The 17,711-nt window shown below is 43.5% G+C and overlaps 1 protein-coding gene across 2 annotated transcripts; it reads right to left on the bottom strand.

Moving 5' to 3' along the window:
• Positions 1-359: 359 nt before the first annotated feature.
• On the bottom strand, positions 360-17,057 carry MARVELD3 (MARVEL domain containing 3). 2 transcript variants are annotated; one of them, XM_016189797.2, is made up of 3 exons: positions 16,614-17,057; positions 14,721-14,848; positions 360-1,995 (listed from the first exon to the last, which is right to left on the bottom strand). In XM_016189797.2, exons 1-3 carry the CDS (start codon positions 16,946-16,948, stop codon positions 1,358-1,360), a joined length of 1,101 nt encoding a protein of 366 aa, XP_016045283.1. In that variant the 5' UTR covers positions 16,949-17,057; the 3' UTR covers positions 360-1,357. The 2 variants fall into 2 exon arrangements, with proteins under 2 accessions (XP_016045283.1, XP_007526742.1); XM_007526680.3 differs by lacking the exon at positions 360-1,995 and adding an exon at positions 5,510-7,148.
• Between the last annotated feature and the right edge of the window lie 654 nt (positions 17,058-17,711).

Below are 17,711 nucleotides of genomic sequence, written 5' to 3'. Positions count from 1 at the left end.
TGAGTCGGGTGGTAGTGCAGTGGTTAAGCGCAGGTGGTGCAAAGTGCAAGGACTGGCATAAGGTTCCCAGTCTGAGCCCCCAGCTCCCCACCTGCAGGGGAGTCGCTTTGCAAGCGGTGAAGCAGGTCTGCAGGTGTCTTTCTCTCCCCTTCTCTGTCTTCCCCATCTCTCCATTTCTCTGTCCTATCCAACAATGATGACATCAATAACAACAACTACTACAACAATAAAACAAAGGCAACAAAAAAGTAAAATGAATATTTTTAAAAATTAAAAAAAAAAGAATGTATATAGTACATATTTCTAGTGTAACTGATAGGAAAATCTGAGACTATAAAGAAAACCTATAAAACTTTGGATTAAAATTATCAAAATAACTTTATTTTTAAAATTCAGTGTTGATGACACACATAATAATTCTAGGTGCTAAGACATTATGATCTAGTTCTAGGGTATTTCCATTGTGGAAGAGAATACAGAAATGAGAAATTCTCCAGTAGGCATTTTATGGTCTGGTAAATTGCTTTATCTCTGAAATCAGTTGCAGACATTGTGAATTTTGTATAATTTAGAACCCTCTTTAAGAAAAATGGGTTGTTGGAAAAGTCATCATGTATTTTTCTATTTTTCAAAGCAAAGATGTATCATGACTTTTCTGACAACCCAGTATATCAGAAAAGTGGATTCTGACTGAATTGGCACAAAAAACTAACTAGAAATGTTTTCAGAAAACATATCTTGCTTCTAATGCAGGAATCCTGAGGCTTATGTATGTTGAAAACATCTCTACATGTGTCAGAAACCAGCCTTTCATCTCTAAAACAAAACTCTTTGGGACTGTGTCCTGGTCATAGTACTCAGCTATCTGAGCAGAAGACTTTCCCCTCAAGGAGAAAATCAGAATGCAATTACTCATTTAGAATTTCATCACACAGCTGCTTTAAAATCATTCATCAGAGATAAAATACAGGGGAAAATGGTATATTTCTTCTAGTGACTTTTACTTTGGGCTTGTTAACCCAAATGTAGTTCTCATCTTTCAGAATGTCTCTTGGTATTACTACTATTATTATTAAAGTATTATTATTAGTAGTACCCTATTTTGGTAAAAGGCTCCATTTGAGTATAAATACCAGTGTCTGATGTTGCTCTTTGTAGCAAACATGGAGATATTTTTCCAAATTCTCAACCAACAAAGACTGATAGAAAAATCATCAATCATCTGGCTCCAAAGAGTGTTTATAAAAAATATGTGAAGCCCACAGTTATCTGTGATTTTAAAGGCCCCATCTTTTTTTTTTTTTTTTTTGAGGTAAACAAGGGAGATGTGTTGCTACTTAGGTTCCAGAAGATGATCTCAGAGTGTTCCAGACCACAGGTATTCTGGCACATCGCTGTAATTTCTGTGTTGCTCTCTGCTCTCTTTGTAGTGCTTCTGTTCCCGGTAGCTCCTGAGGGCCAGCACCACACTGGCACCATACATAACCACCAGAAGACAAGCAAAGGTGGCTGCTGCCCCATCTGTGCCTGCCAGCTGGCAGTTCATCCAGGTGAGACCCTTGCGGGCATAGAGCCTCTCTCTCATTTTGCAAGTATCTGTGGCATTGATCCGCAAGGCTATATGAAGGAAAAAGCCAATGCTTATGCAGTAGCCGACTGCCGCTAGTAGGCTGAAGACTGCTTCCAGGAGCAGCCACTTCTCTGGTAGTCTGGCTAGACTCTTGGCTCCTTGGAGTAAAACTCCCATGGTAAGGACACCCAGCCCCAGAGAAACAGCCACACCGCCGTATATCAGGGGTGCCCGGAGGACTGTGTACTGCTGGTCCAGTTGCCGAACCTGTTCCAGCTCGGTGCCCTCGAATGGTGAGTAATAGTTGTTCCCAAAGCCGCCACCGCTGGCAAAACTGGCACTGAATCCAGCAAGGACAAAGTAGGAGGCCACGACACACATGAGAACCATGCCATTCAATATCACCTCCACTATCTGTACCACACCTAGGAGGAGAGAGATTCAGATTTAACAGACACTACTCAGCCAGGAAAACTCCAGGTCAGATTAGAGAAAATACCCTGATGACCTGACTTGGGGGACAGGGTCAGATCCAACATAACTCTTTCGTCTGTCTGTCTCTTTCTCTCTCTGTCTGTCTTTATTTTTAACCAGAGCACTGCTCAACTAGTGTTGCTGGGGACTGAATCTGGGTGCTCGGAGTCAGTTTTAGGCATGAAACTCATTTTGCGTAACCATTATGCTGTCTCCCCAGCCCCCAGACACTTTTTTTTTAATTTAGTTCAGTATTTATGTGTTTGAGATATCAAAATGCCACTCTAGAAAATAGTTTGGCAGTTAAAAAAAAACAAGGAACTAGGCATATACTTACCATGTAACTGTATTCCTGTGCATTTATTCTCATTTCAGGAAATGAAAACTTAGGTCTAAACAATATCATGTACATGAATGTTCTCAGCAGTTGTATTAGTCAGAGTCAAGTATTGGAAATAATGTCTTGATGAATGAATAGTTAAACAGTGATATTATCCATATCATGGAATACTCTATCCAATATAAAATGCAAAAAAAAACAAAAACAAAAAACCTTGATACAAGCATGAACTTGAAAGGATTTCTAAGGAACTGTGGTGGTGGGGCACCTTAAGAAATTATATACTATATGATTCCACTTATGCAACAGTATCAGAAGGACAAAATTGTAGAGATGGAGAACAAATCTGTGATTGTGGGCATGAAGGGAGGAGGAGATGAGGGGAGTTGGAGCAGGGAAGACTATAAATAGGGGAGCAGCAGGGACCTTGATGATGGAACCACTCTGGTTGTTTGTGGAGGTGAGTGCATGCAGAACTGTAGATCATCACTTTCCAAGTTGGAATAGGGTACTACAGTTTTGCAAGATGTTACCATTGGAGTAAACTGGGTTAAAGGTACACATAATCTCTACTATTTCTGCAACTTATTGTGAGTCTATGGTTATTTGAAAATTTAACATTTAAAGAATCAAAATGACTTAAAAATATGTAAACTGAGAAATTTCATTCATGTCTCCACCCACCCTGTTCTTTACTCTCAAACTATTTTTTTTTTTCCTCCACGGTTTTTGCTGGGCTCGGTGCCTGCACCATGAATCCACCGCTCCTGGAGGCCATTTTTTCTCCCTTTTGTTGCCCATGTTGTTGTAGCCTCGTTGTGGTTATTATTATTACCATTGTTGATGTAGTTCATTGTTGGATAGGACAGAGAGAAATGGAGAGAGGAGGGGAAGACAGAGAGGGGGAGAGAAAGACACCTGCAGACCTACTTCACTGCCTGTGAAGTGACTCCCCTGCAGGTGGGGAGCCGGGGGCTCCAACCAGGATCCTTACACCAGTCCTTGCGCTTTGCGCCACGTGCACTTAACCCACTGCGCCACCACCCGACCCCCTCAAACTATTTTCTAACATAACTTTCCAATGTCCCTTTATGCCAACAAAGGCATACTCAAAGCTACATTTCACCATATTTGCTATTCTGTGTCTTGCTGTTTTTATTTACTATTCCTAGAGATGTTTCCATTCAGATCAGCTCCCACAGTGGCCACATTATTTGTTACGAGGCCTCCAACGCCACTGTGAGACAGGCTAGTCTATTTGACTAGGATCCTACAGTCGCATATTTGTGCTGCTCACTGGGGTATGAGTGGGGGGTACTTACAGTCCACAATACCATTTGGCAGTGGCAGTCAACAGATGAATGAAGATAAATCACTGGTCCAAGGCCAGCTTTTGCCACTGATAGAGGCCCCAGCCTCTTCTAAGACATATTTCTCTTGTTTGCTCAGGGTCCCAAGAAGGGAAATAAGAGAAAAGTATATGAACCCAAACTGGTTAAGTCAGGGTCATGTCCCTGCCCATAGCAGCCTTATAACCTTGTCCATCACAGACTCTTTAATTCCTAAGACAAGGCCCATCTGTTTTCTACCCTAGGGCTGCAGTGAGACCCAAACACAAACAATATAGGAAAACCAAAAATGTACAAGGGGATGGTGATGCTACTCTGTAATGTTTATAATATGAAAAGGGATGAGTTTATGAAAAGTGGGGTTTTCCAGAAATCAAAAAACACTGTAAATCTCTTAAGAGGAGCCAGGGTATTTATAAAGCAGCAAAAGGCCAGTATCTCAGTCATCTTGAGCAACAGCACTCGGTTTGCTGATTTCAAGCCCTGCTAGGTGCACACGGAGCATCCTTATGATCAAAGAGTTGCATTCTTCTCATTTAAATTTGAGAATAACATCAGACCAGAACTGACCACTCCCCTCCACCCAGCCCCTGCAAGCTACCCACCTCCTCTCTTTATATCAGTGAGTGAACTGACCCAGCCAGTTCCCTTAGTCAACACTTTTCTGTTTTCCTTTTGCACACATAGTAACATTTCACCCCTGAAGGGAAGCAAATTCTGTACCACAAGATGTGCACATGAACATTTCCTTCTGGGACATGTCTGACCAAAAGAGTGGAGTCCAAGTCCATAAAGCACCCATTTGCCAAGCTGAAATGGAATCAGGCTGCAACAATCAAAAGGAATAATGACTTTTTGCTGGTTCTAATGTTACTGCATTGTCATCACAGGACTAGCCTGGCTTGACCTGACTTAGTTCTCAGGATCAAACAAGCTCAAGTATTTTCAAGTTTACAGAAAGACAGAAGGAGAAAAGAAAAAGGGTAACTACTAGAATAACAGTTTATTCTATGGTGTGATGGAACAAGTCTCTGCAGAGACAACAGAGGGGCTGTACAGAGGGAAGTGAATACTGAAACAGTGGGAGTTTTTTTTTTTTTTGTAAAAAGTATCTTTAGGCTACTTTTGTGATTAATCACTTAATATTTACTTAACTATATATGTAGACATACATGTACATATATTTCTGGCTTTGTACTGTGTGAAAAACTAGGGGGATAGGTCAATTTTTTTTTTCTAAAATAAAACTAATGCAAGCACAGTCGGTCAAACCAGGCATAAGTCAAATCATCAAAAAATATCTCTAGAAGCAAATACTGTTAATACTTTCTTTTAAAAATTTTTTCATATTTAATTTCCCTTTTGTTGTCCTTTTTTGTTGTTATAGTTATTGTTGTTATTGATGTCATCATTGTTAGATAGGACAGAGAGAAATGGAGAGAGGAGGGGAAGACAAGAGAGAGGGAGAGAAAGATAGACACCTGCAGACCTGCTTCACCGCCTGTGAAGCGACTCCCCTGCAGGTGGGGATCTGGGGGCTCGAACCAGGATCCTTATGCCGGTCCTTGCGCTTGGTGCCAGGTGTGCTTAATCCACTGTGCTACCACCTGACTCCCTGTTAATACTTTATGTATCCTTTAAGAAATGTTCTAATCCACATACAAGTATTTATCAGTATTTTTCTCAAACTCAAATGGAAAACCACTCTTTAAATTCAATAAATTGCCCATATTTAAGAGATACTATTAAAAAGGTAAAGAGAACATCACCTCCAAATTAAAGTTTTTCTTTGGACTTTTATTGGATTTACATAAAGCAAACAACACATTCACTTGCACCAAAAATCTACTGTAATGTGCCATCAGCTGTAGTTTAATATGCAATAATTATGAACCCATGAAGTTGTTTGGCTCAGTCTCAGTCTTCTGTTGAGAAAGATGTTTTTTTTTTTTTTTCCTACCCACATTGGGTCCTAAATTCCAGATTTAATTCTTCATACAATGGTACATTTACAAAAAAACACAAAACACTTATTGAGTGAGCTTTCAAGGTCATTGTAGAGTAGCTTCTTTACAACCCAGTAAAATAATCTGATCTCTCTTTACTCAGCCCACGCCTATCTAACTTCAGTCTTCCAGACCTGGTCTCCCTAGCTTCTTCCCCACTCCACCCACCCCTACCCTCCTCCTATCCAGAGCATCAAGGAAGTGAAGAACCAGAATCCCATGTGGAGAAAAACTGAGTCCTAATCTGCTTAAGACAGCAATGTTTAGAACAGTTCAGGCTGATAAGTTATCTCATGCCCATGTGGTGTTTCATGAACTTTGAAATCAAGGTTCTTCAAATTGTCGTGGTTATTTCCCTTTATTTAAGCAAGAAATACACCATGTGCCTTTTCCTTGTGGGTCTTGATTTGTAGTTTGGGAGTATAAACAAAACAACAAAACTTTTGTTTCACCAACACAGACCCCAGAACTAGGGCTCATGACAGCAGAGAGTGCAGCTCCTGAAACTCAAGTCACATACATCCAGCATGCAAAGTTGGCCTGTTATCTTTTCCAAAGCTGACAAGTTCCACAACAAATGGAAGATAGTGGTTCAGGGCTACTGCCATCACTTATATCTGGCAGCATATTTTAATTAATTGACTACCTTACTAATTAGGTTGTTAGTATTAGTCAATCAGTTAATTAGTTTTTGACCATAGCACTGCTCAGCTCTGGCTGGTGGTGCTGGCGATTGAACCTGCAGTCCTGTGTACGATGGCTGTGTTATCTTGCTGGTCTGACAACATTTTTAAAAGCTTAAAACACCAACGTTTCTACAGGCTTCTCTTTCAGCTTCCTGACCTTTCGGTAACCCTGGACAGTCAGCACAGCCCCTGTGGCAAAGACCCCAATGCCTAGGGTGGCAAAGATTCCAGCTCCTATGTCTCCTGCATGGAAAGTGCAGCTGAAGCCTCTGTACCCCTTGCTCTGGTACAGAGCCTCCCTTTCTTGACACACGGGGGAGGTGTAGGCTTCAGAGAGATGGTGGAAGTAGAAGTACAAGGCTGGGATATAAGCCCCTGTGATGAGCATGTCCAGCAGGCCTTCCACCACCAGCCAAAGGGGGCAGTGCCATGGGACACGCATGATGCCTGAGACAATGAGGAGGCAGCAGAAGGCCATTAGGGCTCCGCTATAGGCCATGGCTGCGGTGACTGTGGGCAGCTTTAGCTGGTAGAACTGGACATCCAGCTGCTGTGCCTTCTCCCCATCAACACCGTCAAACCCACTGTATGCTCCTCCATACTGGTAGTAGTAAATACCCCCCAGGCTAGTGATGCCTGTGTAGCCCCCTGTGGAACTGTAAGACACAGAGCTGCAGACCAGGATCAGCAAGTTCAGGAGAACCTCCAGCATTTGGCAGCAGGCTGCAAAAGAAGGATGTGTTACTGAAAGACTCCCACCTCGAGGTTCAGTTTCCTGGTGGCCTCCTGTACCACAGCAGTCTGTGTTCTGCCCCCTGGGAGGTCTGGGCAGTGGAGCAGCATGATCAGCAATTAGATGGTATCAGGAGCTGTGGTTTCCAAAAGTGATGTCAGAAATACTTGGCTCTAAGCAAAGCAACTTTCAAAAGAACAGGGCAGTCTGCTGGTGGCAGTGGGAGAAATCAGGACAGAAAGCAGAAAGACAGACCTGGTCACCTCTTTGGGAAGTGAGAATGGTCTCTGCCGCAGTCCTTCAGTGCCAGAAAAGCTTTCTCTTCTTAGACATGTTCTGAAACTATCTTCAAATTTGTAAGAGGTGATGTCTCCAAATACAAGAGTTTAATATATAATGAAGTTATACATCAAAATGTGGTTCACATATATTATATAGACATAGGAAAGCATAAGTTCATCAAACCAAATTCCTTACTAAAATTTAAGAAAAATAACGGGCTTACTGTTTTCACACTTTAACTCACTAAGTAAGTTTCACAGTTACATTTTGTTTCCCTAAAAATCACATCTGTGTATTGATATTTCCCAGAACCAGTTTCTTTTAGGCCCCTTGGCTTCTTCATCTTGTACAAGGAAAAAGCTCTAGATCTACCACCAATTTTAGCAGGCCAAGAAGAAAGCTCAACTGGATAGTGTGCCTGCTTTGTCATGCAGGTGACTCCCCACACCCTGGAGAAGTGTCAGTGCTGTGGTATTTTCCCTCTAGCCATTGCTCTGTTTTTCTTTGAAAAAAAGTACTTTAAGATTTACATCTATCCGTCAAGAGACAGACAGACACACACAAGAGTATGACTCTGGCACATGAGATGCTAAGGATGGAACTCAGGACCTAAAGCTTGAGAAAGGCCAATGCTTTATCCAAATTCTACCTCCTAGGCTGCCTGCCTTGCCTCTCTCTGAAAAAGTCAGCTCCGAGCAGGGAAGTCCCAAGTGACAACACCACCAATTAAACTTTGCTGAGATGTAACAGAATGATGTATGTCAAATGTACACCTAAGTTTTTTGGGTCAGCACTGGGGCTTTACTATTATGGGTCAACTTCTTCAGAACAGGAAAGGGAAAGATACCATAACAGCAACACCAAAGCTTCTCCCAGTGCAGTGGGAGATAGATTTGAACCTGGGTCACATGATTAGTAAAACAGGTGTGATCCCAGGTTAATTTTTGGCAAATGTATGTGTCCTGTAATCAAAATAAAAACACAGAACACTTTTACCTGTCCCGAAAGTTTCTCGTAACTCTGTGGTCAAGCTTCACCTTTCTTTCAGGCAACCACAGATGAGCTTTCTGCCTTTAAAGATTAGGTTTGCCTTTCTAGAACTGTATGTAAATAGAACCAGGCAGTGAATGTATGGCTTATTTTTCTCAGCACAATAAAAGCTGGGTGCTTTTGAACTGAATGGAAATTGTATGTGCTGGAAGGATTCTAGTAGGTTAGATGGCTCAGGGATCAGACTATCTGTATCTCCCCAGTCCTAGAGAAGCAGACTTTTTATCTGTATGCAGTTAGTCTAGAGCATGCTACAGCTACCCATTCTCTATCTGAAATGGCACTCTTAAGTATTATCTTAACACTACAATTTATCTCCCAAACATAAACAGCACTACAGTTTTAATTATGAAGGCAGTACACAAACCTATTGTAAAAAAAAAAAAAATCGAATGTAGATAAAATAGAAAATATAATGTAAAATTATCTAAAATCCCCCCCATGTAGGGTTGGGGAGATAACACAGTGGTTATACAAGTCCCTTTTGGGGGCCAGGCAGTAGCACAGTGGTTTAAGTGCACGTGGCGCGAAGCGCAAGGACTGGTGTAAGGATCCCGGTTCGAGCCCCTGGTTCCCACCTGCAGGGGGGCAGCTTCACAAGCGGTGAAGCAGGTCTGCAGGTGTCTTTTTCTCCCCGTCTTCCCCTCCTCTCTCCATTTCTCTCTGTCCTATCCAACAACAATAACAGCAATAGCAATAATAATGATAAAACACGGGCAACAAAAGGGAGAAAAAAAAAAGTCCCTCATGCCTGAAGCATGGAGACCTCAGGTTCACCCATAACATAACATTCACCATAACAGAGCTACCCAGTGCTCTGGTCTATCTCATTAAAATAAATGAATTATAATAAATTCCCATTAATTAAAAAATAACCCCTGTATTGCACCAAAGTAAGACTCTGGGCTGGGGGTGGGGGCAATATTCAGGTCCTGGAACATGATGGCAGAGAAGGACCTAAGTTAGTCATGTGGAAAACTGAGAAATGTTACACATGTACAAACTACTGTATTTTATTCACTATAAGGCATTATTCCCCTCAATAACAAAGGGGGGGGGAGAATAACTCCTATTAATGTTATTGTCATACATGATGCATAAATTTTTTTGTTTATTTCCTTTTATGCAAAAATAGTCCCATCTACTTATTATTACAAAACCTATTTTTATCACTTAAGAATATAGTGTGAACGTTTTTTGTATCTTAGCAAATATAAGTCTAATATTTATAAATGTATAGACGTCCACAATTCCACTGTAGGCTTTCCCCAACTTTTTGCTGTATATGAACAAGTATACACTATTTATTTAATTTTATTTCCCCTTCAGGGTTTTTTTGTTTGTTTGTTTTACCAGAGCACTGTTCAGCTCTGGCTTATGATGATGTGAGGGATTAAACCTGGGACATTGGAGACTCAGGCATGAAGGTCTCTTTGCATATTCATTATGTTGTCTCCCCCACCCTTAAATAAACATGATTAATACAGTGTGGAGACGACAGAATCTTCACAAGTCTTTTATTCCCATTTTAGCTTTAATGGAACCAGAAAGAATCATTAGTGCGGTGTGTGTGTGTGGGGGGGGAGCAAGGGTATCATTTGAGCCCCAGCACACTAAATGGTAGATTAATTTTACTAACTATGGGAAAGAGGGAGGGGAGAGCGGGGGGGGGGGGGGAGGGAGAGAAGCATACCAATCTGGTACATGCTGCACTAGGGATGGAACCAGGAGTCTTAGGCATGCATGCTCTGAAGACTATGAGCTAAGCTATTTCCCCATCTGTTGCCTGCTTTTATTTTTATTTTACTTTGGATAGAGACAGAAAAATTGAGGGGAAAGGGGGAGATAGAGAAGAAGAGCTTCCTCTTGCAGGAAGAGCTTCCACTTGGGGTCTTGAACCCAGGCCCTTGTGCATGGTAACGTGCGCTCTACAGAGTGTGCCAATACTCAACTCCTTGTCTGCTACTAAAACTAAAGGCTCAGAGCTCCTCTAAGTCCTTCCCACCTTTTGAATAGATCTGGCTTTGTAAGTCAACACTTCTTTCTTCTCTCTTTCCCAAGAAGTGGTAGGTCATTTTAGGTCATTCCTTCCTGACTCTGGCTGTGTCCTTCAGATCTGTTAATGAGTTAACACTACTACTAAAGTTAACCATGGTTAAAACTCTTGATATAAGTCCAGTCCAAGTAAGTGCTGGGTTAGAATACTAAATAAGTATATGCCAGGAGGGTATTGAGAATATAAAGTGGGGAGAAAAAAAGAAGAAAGAACACTACTCTCCCTCCAGGAGCTTTTTCAGCATGATCACAAGTCTGTGCCACCGGCAGTGGGAATTCATCTCAAGACTAAACTTCTAAGTTCTGTGTGAGAGACAAGTCCCACTGCCACATCAATTGCAAGTTTACTAGGAGAAAATGAAATCAAACTCTTAAGGGTATGTTGCAATGAAGGCTATAAACTGCAAATGACATCATGATTTAAACATGTGGGGTCTGTTGGGAAGGGGAAACTCACAGAAAGGGGGAAATTGTTCCAAATGTAAACTGGGGGGAGTAGAAAATGCACCTTCTTTCCAAGGAACCTTCAGTAATACATGAGCACAACCTAGACCTGCACAGGACTTGCTAGTGATCTGACAGGCACATGTGCTATTTGGACTTGTTTTGATCTTTATCCTCAGCCCTAGAGATTTAGACACCTGGGGCTGGCCAAAGAGCTCACTTGGATAGTCTACTGCTTTGTCAGATGCACGACTCAAGTCTGAGTCTGCGCCCCGGTGCACTGAAGGAAGAAGCTTCAGTACTGTGGTCTCTCTTCCTCTCTCTGATTTTTCTGTCTCTAACAACTTTTTTTTTTTTTTTTTTTTTTTAATCAGAGCACTGCTCAGCTCTGGCTTACGTTGGTGCTGGGGACTGAACCTGGGACCTTTGGTGCCTCAGGCATCAAAAACTGCTTAACCTCCCAGCCATGATTTTTGCTTGTTGCTTTTTACAATAATTCTGATAGCTAAGAAGAGTTGTCTGTAAAAGTACATTTTAAGGACCCATCACTTTCCATCCTCACTCAGTATTAAGTGGGAGTTTCTAGGAGTGGCTCAAAGCCCAAACATCAGTATCCCCAAAGAAAGGTAGAATTAATCTGTCTCTTACTTTTTGTTGTTGTTGTTGTTATTTTAATGTTGAGCATCCTGGCACAACTGTGACACCACTGCTCAGCAGTCTTTGTATGGCCAATTCTTGTATTTATTTTAGATAGGTACGTAGAAGTGAGGGAGAGACAGTGAGCACAGACACCTCAACATTGCTCCACCATCCATGGAGCTCACCCAGGTGCTATCCGTGGTGCTCCCATATGGTGTTGGGGCTCAAACCCAGAACCCCATGACAAAACACATATCCTTTTGGGTGGACTATTTCTAGACTCATGTTTTCCACCTTTGCTAGTTTGCTGGTGGAGAAGGTGATTTCACTGATGAGGAAAAGAAGTCACAAAAGGGATACTTTAAGGTGGGGCTAAAAATCTTCAGGTGACCTTTTATCCAGGCGTGCACTTCCTGCTGCAGACAAGTTCCTGGTGTTTTTTTTTTTTTGTTGTTCCTGGTGTTTAATGGCTGTTTCTCTCAACACAACACTGCATTGTGTATTTATATGGGTCTCTGAGTGCTGAGTTCTTTATAAGCCTTCATTTGTTAGCTTCTGACTGCTGAACCATCCTTTCACTATCTCCAGTTTAGTAACCCAACCTCTAGGCCCAGAGCCAAACAGCCAGAAGCAATCAAAGCTATATCAAGATACATTTTGGTCAAGAGTTTTAAGACTTAGCCTCTTCTCTTGGTAAAACAATTATAGCACATTCATTTATAGAGAAATCTAGGGGGACAGGTGGTGGTGCACCTGGTTAAGTGCTCACATTATAGAGTGCTAGGTAGGACCAAGGTTCAAGCCCCTGGTCCCCACCTGCAGGGGGAAAGTTTCACAAGTGGTGAAGCAGGACTGCAGGTGTCTCTCTGTCTCTCCCTCCCCTCTCAATTTCTCTGTATCTGATAATAAAAATAAATACATTTCTTTTTTTAAAAAGAGAAATCTGTTAACTAGCTCTGGTCTATTTCTATTATGTATCTTTTTCAAGATTTAATTTATTGTAGCCCTGGAGGTGGTACAGGAGATAATATATTAGACCGTCTCAAAGCACAAGGCCCCCAGTTGGATCCTCGGGCACTTCAAGTGTCAGACTGATATTCTGGTTCATTCTCATGAAATAAATGAAATCTTAAAAAAAAAAAAAAAAGCAGAGTACTATTCTAGTGCTAGGGACTGAACTCAGGACCTCATGCTTCTAAGTCCTGTGCTGTACCAATTGTACTGCCTCTTGGGTCACCTTATTCTTTTTTATTACCAAGAAAAGAAAAAGGTGGGTCAAGTAAACCACTTCAAGCTTTAGAGTCAGGCTCTAAGTTTTAATTCCAGCTCTTCTAATTAACAGTTGTGTGACTGTGGGTAACTTACTGCACCTCTCTGAGTCTTAGATGAGTTAAAAACAATGGGAGCCAGGAGATAGTTCATCTGGTAAGATATGTACCTTACAATGCTGAAGTCATGAGTCTGACCCTGTGCACTACCTGGGAGCACCAGAGCAGATGGATGGTGGAACAGTGCTGTGATCTCTATATAAATATCTGAAGTAAAAAGAATGGAAAAAAGAAACTCTGCCTGGGCACGGTGGAATCACATCCTTGTGAAGTCCCTATGCTACAAGGATGATGATGGTGATGATGAAAAAAAGTAAAGCTGTGCCAACACATGTGAGCCAGAGAATTTTTGTACCTGGATTCCTAGAGCTCTTTATTGCTAAGTTCCTTATTATCCTATAATCAGGCCTATCACTGTAATTGTCCTAAGATACATTTTTCAGGTACAAATTACATGATTTCTCTCCCTTAGGCAGAGAACTTTTCACCTTTAGTCATATGTAATCTAGAACAATTTCTCACCAAAGCATGTGAACCATAAGCCTCAACCTGAGAAACAAGCTTTTCTTCATTGTTGGCAAGGCCAGGACTTGTACCTGAATGAGAACTCTGGGAAACCACAATGGTTTCTGCATTGGAAGCTGACATACAATACTGTTTAAGTACTCTAAAAACTGGGTTTTGTTTCTACTTGTTTTCAGTGAAACAGAGTAGCATAGAAAGTATTAATGCACTTCCTATATAAATTGGGTTAAGAACAGACTTGTTTCGAGACATTTGTCTGTGTGTGTGAACTTGGTTTTAATATCAAATGTATTTCTATTTTAGTTATTTTTTTTCTTTTTAATCTTTTTGTTTATTATTGGATAGAGACAAAAACTGAGAGGGGAGAGGAGGAAAGAGACACCTGTAGCCCTGCTCCACCACTTGTGAAGCTTTTCCCTGCTGGTGGGAACCAGGGGCTTGAACCCAGGTCCTAGCACATTATAATGTGTGCGCTTAGCCAGATGTGCCTGGCCCCTCAAATATAAATATTTTTAAATTTTATTTATTTATTTTCCCTTTTGTTGCCCTTGTCTTTTTTTATTATTGTTGTAGTTATTATTGTTATTGGTGTTGTTGTTAGATAAGATAGAGAGAAATGGACAATGAGAGAGAAAGAAAGACACCTGCAGACCTGTTTCACTACCTGTGAAGTGACTCCCCTGCAGGTGGGGAGCCGGTGGCTCAAACTGGGATTCTTATGCCAGTCCTTGCGCTTTGCGCCACGTGCGCTTAACCTGCTGCACTACTGTCCGACTCCCTCAAATATATTTCTTGCTGTGGCTTTCATCAGCAAAGTTTTAAGAACCATGACAGATTAATCATCAGATCTCTGGTCCCTCTTTGCCCCTCCAGGGGACCTTCATTCTGATTCAACCCTCTGGCTGTTGAAGCTCCTTGCTGGTTCTACCTGCAGAGCACCGCAGCTCCACCTGGAGCATGAGACCTGTAAGTGCAGCTGCTGCAGCCTTAGGAGGCCTCTCTGGAGAAGCATGGACAAATCTGGTGCACTTTTCACTTTAGACCCTTCTTCCTCCCTTCCTTCCCTGTTTTTTTTTTTTTTTTTTTTAATGAGAATCTCTTACAGTTATGGATATGCAAATGCTAGGGACCCAAAAGGAAAGTGTTTGGCATTTCTACTTATTTCTATTTCACCAGTTCAGCTCTTGTCCAGCACTACCACTAGCAGGTAAATGGTCAACTGCCTCCAGAACAGCTCACCTCTCCCGGTGCACAGATATCTGCATTTATGGCATTCCAGCAGTCCTTCAGCCTCTGACTGGTAATATTCCACTTCCTCTTGTTCAGGCCTGGGTTTTGAAGGCAGATACCTTTCTGAAGTGGGTTCCCTATTAACAAAAACACTAGCCATTAGGGTCTCAAATTCAGTAGCTTGCTCAGTATCAGACTCTGGATAACCTTCTGCTGAGCCCAAAGATTAAAGAGTGTGTGGAAAAGAAAGAAAATCTGCTGCAACATCTCATTCTCAGACAATTTTCAGGATGAGTTATGCAAAAGACTTTAGTGCCTGAGGTTCTGAGGTCCTAGGTTCAATCTGTAACATCACCATAAACCAGAGCTGAGCAGTAATCTGAGCAACATCCAGAATGCAGGCAGGGGTCTGGCTGTGTTCGTTTCAGATTTGTTTTCCCTGCTGCAGCAAACCTGACAGAGCTGCAGCTGGTCTGTTTTATCTGTCATCTAGCAGACTGTGGACAATTGTGAGTAGCTCTAGTCCATTAAATAATGCACCCTTTCTACATCCTGTCCACTAAACAAAAGCTTGCTCCATTGGAAGAAAGATGGATACTTACTGCCTTTTGGTTTAAAACCCCTCCAACTATCTGTGAACAAAGACAGCAAGCTATGCATTCCCTTCACTTGCTTTGGAGCTGAGAGGTTGGGAGCAGAAGGTGGGGATTAGGGAGTGAAATGAGGACACTCGCTTCCAAAGAAACTTAAGTTGTAGCTCTGATTTCTCACAGGTCACATAACTGCAATGCAGCTTGGCTTTCGCATGGACTTCTATTGGAATATCCTTTGAAATAGTTTGGTTAGTTAGCTTTAGATAGTGTAACATAAACTCAGAATCCTGGCTTTCCTGCTGTGCAGTCGCAACAGAAGGAAAACTAAACTTGAGCCTCCAAGTTCCACACCTGCCTTAAAGAGGGTAGGTGCCACCAAACATCACAGGCAGCACCACTCCAGTGCCTGTCTTTTCTTTCTTTTCTTCTTCTTTTTTTTTTTTTGTTTGATAAATAATCTGGACATTCAGTTTTTTGTATGGAATTAGATGGAATTTTCTGTGGAAAAAAAGTGATTAATTCCCTAGAAGGCGGTGTATGGCCTCTGCCAGTCTCCTCTCCTCTACTCAAATTCTCTCCCACCGCACAGGCTTCCAGAACAGCCTGGTGCTTTCACCCCTAAGGCTTTGCAGGAATTCTGAGTTCTACAAGGCAGAGAGGACAAAGTTGTTCATTGGGGGTGGGGAGGTGGGGCTTCAATCATGGGATATGAACGAGGCTGCCTGGGGAGGGTCATATCTCTGCCTTCAATAGGGGGCCTTTTAGACAGTTTAGTTCTTCGATTAAAAGCACAGCTTTCACCAGCTGTCTGGAAGAAGTAAAACATATGTTGGAGTTCAACTAGTGACCCTTCAATGGACTTTACTGGGCCCCGCCTCTAGGGAAGGGGACTTTGGAAAAGGTTGCTTTTGGAACACAGGACAGGGGTCTGAAGTGCCAAGGGGACAATCTTGTGGCCAAGTATTGGGGGGGGGGCAGGGAGGAGCTCAGGCTCACCCCACCCACCCGACCTCCTTCCCTTGCCCCGTCCTCAGTCCTTCCTCTTCACCGGCTCCCCCCGCCCGGCCGCCGCTCACAGGCTGTTTCTGCTGGATTAACAAATCGGGCGGGCGGGCGTGTGTGTGTGTGTGTGTGTGGTGTGTGGTGTGTGTGTGTGTGTTGTGTGCAGAGAGGCTCCCCTCCCCCTCCCAGGCCCCCTTCAGAGACGCAGAGAATTGACAGGATACTGTTTCCCTTTAGGCCGGCTTCCCAGGGAAGTTGATGGGGAGGGTGGGGGTGCCCATGCTGCAGCCCCTGCACCCCAACTCACCTTTGGGGTGCGCGGCGCTCGAAACCCTGGTTCCTGGAGGCGAGCGGCTCCGGGGTTTCCCAGGGCGCGGGCCAGGGGGGCGGGGCTGCGTCCCAGGCGGGGCTCCTGCCGGGGTCCCGCGCTCGGCCGTGACGGGACCGGTCCCCGTGTCTTTGTTGGGCGGTGCGGGGCTCCTCGAGCCGCGGCTCCCGGCCGCCGTCCCTCCCGCCGCGCCGCTCCCCTGCTCGGTCCCGGGGCCGCTCGGGGCGGCGATCGCGCTCCGGGCGGGGAGGCCGCTGGGAGTCGCGCTCTCTCGGCCGGGTCCGGGGCTCCCGCGGCCCTGTCCTCTCCCCCATGGCCTGGTTCCGTGACCCCCGCCCCGCGGCCACCCAGAAGCGGCCACTCACTCGCAGCAAGTTTCGCGGGCAGGTGACCCGGGAGGAGCAGGGCGGGGCGGGCGCTCACCTGCGCGCACGCGCACCAGCCAGGCGGCAAGCAGGAAGCGCTCACCTGTGCGCGCGCCGGCAGGGGGCGCCAGTGTGTTGGGGGGAGCTGGTCACTGGCAACCCTTACTGCCTCTCCCTGGATGGGGGCGCTCTGCGAGTCCGGAAACCCGGAGACCCAGGGACTAGATCGAATGCCTGGGATTTGCTCTTATCAGAGTGGACTCACCTTTCTCTTGCCAGCCACCCATCCATTCACCTACCAATCTCACTGTCCCTTTCTGTCTCCTCCCGCCTACAGCCCTTCCAACTGTGTTTTTACAGGGGCTTTTGAAGGCAGATCATCTATTGCAATAGTCTTGGATTTATAGACTACTTAGGGGAGGGGAGATAGGACAATGGTTATGCAAAAAGACTCTCAGGTCTGAGGCTCCAAAGTGGCAGACTCAAGCCCCTGCATCACCCTCAGCCAGAACTGAGCAGAGTGCTCTGGTAAAAAGACAAAACAAACATTTTTTTTTAATGTGATGAACCACAAAGATTCGGCAGCTTTTTCTCTTGCCAAGTAAAAAAGTATTTAAAAACATATAAAATTGGATGGAACTGGAGGTGATTATGCTGAGTAATATAAGAAATGAAAGATAAATACCAAATTCGCAAAAATAATAGAAATCAA

This window comes from Erinaceus europaeus, chromosome 2 (assembly GCF_950295315.1).
Source record: "Erinaceus europaeus chromosome 2, mEriEur2.1, whole genome shotgun sequence".
Lineage (NCBI taxonomy): Eukaryota > Metazoa > Chordata > Mammalia > Eulipotyphla > Erinaceidae > Erinaceus > Erinaceus europaeus.
Note: the sequence above shows the minus strand (reverse complement) of the source record. Positions and strands in the feature narration are given on the sequence as shown.